Source organism: Myotis brandtii, unplaced genomic scaffold, assembly GCF_000412655.1.
Source record: "Myotis brandtii unplaced genomic scaffold, ASM41265v1 scaffold601, whole genome shotgun sequence".
Taxonomy (NCBI): domain Eukaryota; kingdom Metazoa; phylum Chordata; class Mammalia; order Chiroptera; family Vespertilionidae; genus Myotis; species Myotis brandtii.
Window position 1 is genome coordinate 1,631,375 of NW_005370276.1, and position 5,472 is coordinate 1,636,846.

General features: G+C 57.5%; 2 protein-coding genes across 2 annotated transcripts in view; both read right to left on the bottom strand.

Moving 5' to 3' along the window:
- PNKP (polynucleotide kinase 3'-phosphatase) overlaps positions 1 to 5,472 on the bottom strand; it is a 14,898-nt gene that overhangs the window by 5,458 nt on the left and 3,968 nt on the right. The gene's annotated exons all lie outside the window — the stretch shown is intronic.
- The window catches only part of AKT1S1 (AKT1 substrate 1 (proline-rich)), an 8,352-nt gene continuing 3,783 nt past the window's right edge, over positions 904 to 5,472 (bottom strand). Inside the window, exons 3-6 of the mRNA XM_014550413.1 lie at positions 5,267 to 5,470; positions 3,451 to 3,528; positions 3,185 to 3,354; positions 904 to 1,906 (exon numbers count right to left, since the gene is read on the bottom strand). Of these exons, the coding sequence (XP_014405899.1) occupies positions 1,763 to 1,906; positions 3,185 to 3,354; positions 3,451 to 3,528; positions 5,267 to 5,470 (596 nt within the window). The 3' untranslated portion in view covers positions 904 to 1,762. The remainder of the gene's footprint in view (positions 1,907 to 3,184; positions 3,355 to 3,450; positions 3,529 to 5,266; positions 5,471 to 5,472) is intronic.

Here is a 5,472-nt window from a genome sequence, read left to right on the forward strand (position 1 = left end):
CCAGCCCTGCACGAGGGGGCGGGGCCTCAGAGCTCCGCCCGCGGCGAAGCCACGCCCCTCCCCAGCCCTCCGGTCCCTCCGCGCTCTGACCACCGTCTCTCTGGCTGCAGTGTGAGGCTCGCGCCGGTAGGGGGTGACGAGCCTCTGCTGCAGATTCTATTCCCACCCAGAAGGCGAGTTTTCACTCCCGTTGCTGGAAATAGTTACAGCGAGAAGTTTTCTTCCCCATTTAATGATCATTGGCAGTCGAAGAAACCCTCACCCCCGACAGAACCCCTACTTCCGATGCTGCAGTTTCCTCATCTGTAAAGTGGGAATAGTCGTTTACACTTCGTGGAGTTACTGGGAAGATTCAAGGAGTTAATACACGTAAACAACATAAGTGTCTGGGTGGTAGGTAGCCCTGTGTGAGTCTTGCCCACTAGCGTGCCGCCGGTGGCTGAGGACAGACGGAGGACCAGCCTGCCTTCGGGCCGGGGCCACCGGTTCCCTAACCTCCAGCTGTTTTATGGCAGAAACCCCCCGGGCTGGGCTCGGCGGGAGGTGTCCTGGCTTTGCTGGGACTATGTAGGTTCAAATCCCGATTTCAACCCCTGGGGGCTTATGGTCCACAGGACTCCCACCGCATGAATGTCCCTTTTTGACTATGTAGGTTCAAATCCCGATTTCAACACCCAGCCCCTCCCTGGGGGGTCATGGTCCACAGGACTCCCACCGCATGAATGTCCCTTTTTACCTGTAATATGGGGACAATTCCCACTCCCGACTTTACAGCGATGCTGCTGATTCGACCTCAGAAAGTTTGTTGAATGAAATGGGGACAATTCCCACTCCCGACTTTACAGCGATGAGATGCTGCTGATTCGACCTCAGAAAGTTTGTTGAATGAACACCCACAACACATTTCAAGCTCATGTAACAGCGGTAAAACTCTTTAATCTCAGAGCGCCCCTCCCAACTCGCGATCCCCACCCCCCAACTCCCCCCGACATCAGGGCCGGAGAGTGAGGGCCCCTGCCCCCACCTTGGGTGGACAAGGGCCCTTTAAGGCACCTCGGGGGAAGGGGAGAGGGCGGGAGCTGGGGACGTCCTGGATGGAAGGACGGGCTTCCGATTGGCAGGCTGTTACGGGATGGACCCAGTGAGTGTGTCAGGCGCAGGGCAGGGCCGGGCCATCCCTGAGGGGCCAGCGCCCAGCTGTCAGGACTTAGTAAAAAAACCTTAGACCCTGTAGTGTCAAGAACCTAGATTTAAGGCCACAGGCTCATCCTGGGCACAGAAGGGCTTGGCCACGCCCCCAGGAGGCTGGACCCAATCAGGTAGAAGAATTTAGGAAGGGCCCGTGGTGACTGGCAGATTGGTGTAGACCTTTACAGGATTCCAGCCAATCAAATGAAGCTGCCCATTCACCGTCTGAACGGAGCGCCACCACCCAATCCTGGGCCTTGGCTACGCTCTTTCAGGGTTAGAGCCAATGCCGTGCGAGCAAAGCCCTTGTCGCTAGGCAGAAAAAGACGCGAATCCACCCATTTAGGGTTTAGAACTAGCCACTCCCGATTGGAGAGCAAGCCAGTCCCTTAATAGAAACAATCTGTCGCTGGGCAGGAAAAGGGGCGACAGCCTGTGGAGCACTGGACAGGCCCCGCGCCTGGCGCAGAAGGGGGTGGAAGGCTGAAAGGGGTCGGACTCCGATTGGCGGGTCTGGGGGGCGGGGTGTAGTGTAGGACCGGCGGACACTGGGCCAGGAGGCTCTCCGGGGGCCTCAGTATTTCCGTATCAGCTTCTGGAAGTCGCTGGTGTTTAGTCGAGGTCGTGGCAGGTCCCCGAAGACCTGGGTGTCCTCGGCCTCCCGCATCACCAGCGCGCGCATGCTCGCTGCGATGCGGTCCAGGTCTGGCGAGGAGGGCTGCGGAGACGACATGGATGCTTCAGCACCCCCAATGGCACCCACGTGTCCCACCTCAGCCTGCAACCCTGGCCGTCAGCGCCTGCACCCTGGGCTGCAGGGCCCCTCCAAGTACTTTTGCCCCTGTGATGCCCATAGCCGCAAGGCCCTTCACCCTGTGTTGCTCGATATAGGACCTTCCTACCCGGTTCAAATACCACCTCCTCCAAGAAGCCTTCCTGCCCTTCTCCCCTCCTTGGCCTGGACCACTGCGCTCTAGTTCCTTCTCACAGTGGAAGTGCTGCTCCTCTGCTGACCATCAGGCTGTGTGCACCAGGAGGGTCTCAGTCTAAGGGTTTGGGTTGGAGATCCATTCATGTGCCAGTCAGGTGGACCCTGCCCGAGACTCCTCAGTGTCCGCATTTACACTGGCGGGTCCAGCAGCGGCTGCCGCCCTGGGTACCACTGGTGGGGACGCCGTTAACGAACAACACTCAAGGCCTGAGCTCTGGGCCCTGGGCTGGTCTCTGAACGGGTCTTTGTCGGTGGCCTCTCAGCCTGCTGGGGGCCAGGCCCAACTCGGGGTGACAGGGAGGTGGACTAGGTGGGGCTGCAGGCAGGATGACAGGACCCTCAGGCAGAGGCTGGCATGGAGAGGGATCCTCTCTCCAGCTCCGGCCACGTGGCAGCCTGCCTTCCTGAGCTGTCCCTGTTGATTTTCTCAGACCCTGTTTCAGAGGAGGAGACTGAAGCCTCCACCATGGCCGCCTCCCGTGGAGCCCATAGCTCCTTTCCAAAAGGAAGCTGGGTGCCACTCCAGCCCTGCCCCTTACAGACTGAGGTCTGGAGAAGTCACATGTACTCTAGGTGCCTCAGTTTCCCCTCTGCTTCAGGAGCTTCAGTGATGGGCGATGATGACCCACCCGGCCACCCCAGGAACTGCATATGTAGGATCAAACAGGAAGAACAGCGGACAAGGGTGTGTGTATGGAGGGTGATCCGTCCCCTCTGAGCCTCAGTTTCCCCAGCTGGAGGGGATACCCAAATCCTTGTGCCTGCGTGCAGCATGTACTCTATACACGGAGCTGGAAACGGGAGCAGACTTTCTCTACAAGACACTGGGACACGCGGTGAGGCCGTGATCGTCAACACTGCATGGCTCAGGCCCAAGAACCTGCCTGGTGAGGTGGGAGGTAGGATTAATCCTATGAAATGCGGCACCCATGTCTGAGGACTTCCTGGAGGAGGTGGCTCTGAGCCCTTCCCGCCTCCCCTTTGCCCCTCCCCTTTGCCCCTCACCGGCCCGTTCTCTTCATCCGATGACCGTGCTTCTGTCCTCTTTTCCTTGAAGGTCCAGATGGGCACGGACACAGGCAGGGACCTGGCGTACTGCTGTGTGGGCAGGGCTGAGGCTGGGGGCACTGCGTAGGCGGAGAGGCTAGTGGGGGTCTCCTCGCTCAGGCTGCCGTCTGAGAGAGAGGGTACGCTTCACCTCTGTCCCTGCCTCCATCCCAGACACCCACTCCCACCCCCACCCAGGGCGTGGGGACAGCTGGGACACTTACCGTCTGTGCTCTCGGGGTCCGACTCGCAGAAGGGGGGCAGGTCCTGGAGCGTGGCATCCTCGTCCATCACAAAGAGCCCTGTGCGTGGCGGTACAGGCCCAGCCAGTCAGGTCACCTCCTCCAGCCACCGCCCCCCTGCTCCCTGCATCGGCCAGGCCCTTGCAAACCTTGGGGTTTCTGGAATACTATTCCCTCTGCCTCGAACACCCTTCCCCCAGTTATCTGCCTGGTCATCCGCAGAAACAGATCTGGTTTCTATCTGTTACACTCTCAGGTGGGAGCAACTGGCTGAACGAAGTCTGTAAGGCAGGAGCGGGGAACCTGTTTTCTGCCAAGGGCCATTTGGATATTTATAACATCACTCACGGGCCATACAAAATTACCAACTTAAAAATTAGCCTGCTTGCCCTAGCCCCCTGGTCGGCAAACCGCGGCTCGAGAGCCACATGCGGCTCTTTGGCCCCTTGAGGGTGGCTCTTCCACAAAATACCATGTATGGGCGCGCACGTACAGTGCAATTGAAACTTCGTGGCCCATGCGCAGAAGTCGGTATTTTGTGGAAAAGCCACCCTCAAGGGGCCAAAGAGCCGCATGTGGCTCTCGAGCCGCGGTTTGCCGACCAGGGGGCTAGGGCAAGCAGGCTAATTTTTAAGTTGGTAATTTTGTATGGCCCGTGAGTGATGTTATAAATATCCAAATGGCCCTTGGCAGAAAACAGGTTCCCCGCTCCTGCCTTACAGACTTCGTTCAGCCAGTTGCTCCCACCTGAGAGTGTAACAGATAGAAACTAGATCTGTTTCTGCGGATGACCTGAAATCAATAAAAATATATATATTTTTAAAAATTAGCCTGCTATATTTGGCCAAACATTTAATTAACTCACCCCTAATGCCTTGGCAGGGCCGACCAAGTGATTTCTAGGGCCTTATACAGCCCATGGGCCTGACAATCCCCACCCCTTCTGTAAGGTCTGTTTGGGATGAACTCACTCAAAATACAGGTTGAGAGAAATACAAGATTATTATGATTCCTGCTTGACATCATGGAAACCTAAAGGCACAGAGAGGTTAAGCCACCTGCCTGAAGTCCCACAGTTAATCAATGGTGTAATGGGATCTGAACTCAGGCCATATGGCTCCAGAATCTGTGCCCTTAACCCTATGCAGGCTTTCTCCTCACAACAGTGAAGAAGCCAGCTATTGAGTCACAAAAACAAACAAGTAACTCCTATTTATTGAGCCCCCTGCAAACTCCTATTCACTCTTCAAAACCCTAATGTCACAGTCCAGTCTCTGGGAAGTATCCAACCTCGAGTTTCCCCCTGAAACTGCCCGTTGCTCCCTCCCTTGGCTTCCTCAGCTGTTGCTGGCATCCCTTGACTCCCCCTTAATGCCTATCTTGTTCTCATAGGCATCAGGCATCCTGATTTGAAATAAACCCTGTTCTGCTCGTGATTCCAGCTCAGGAGGCCCCTACCCCCAACCCCACAGCCTCTACAGGGCACAGTCTCCAGTTCTCTGGCTAGACCAGGAGTCCCATAGGTTGGCTCTGTGTCTATGTCCAGCACCTTCCAGCACAGAGCTGGACCCAGCACAGTGTAAGAAACCTGAAGCTCAGGTAGGGACAATGACTTGCTCAAGGTCACACGGTGACTCACAGGCAGCAAGCCAGCCTGGCACCCAGGCTCTATGAGACTCCAGCTTCCACAGAACCTCAGGCCTGAGATAAGCAAGTCCCACCCCTCCCGGAAAACCTTCAGTGCAGGCAACTTGCCAAGCACAGGGCCACCCCCGTCCCCGCCGTCCGTGCCTCTCACCTCCATTATCGCTGACGCCCAGCCGCTCCCCAGAGGTCTCCGTCTCTGTCAGCTCGTCCTCCTCCTCCTTGTCTTCCTCCCTGGGCAGGGCAAGCTGGGATGGGCTCCCTACAGGGCTGGGCGGCTGTGGTGCTGGTGGGGGGATGGGAGGCCGGGCAGCAGCGGCAGCCCTGTGGGCCAGGGCGATGTCCTGGAGGCAGTGGCGG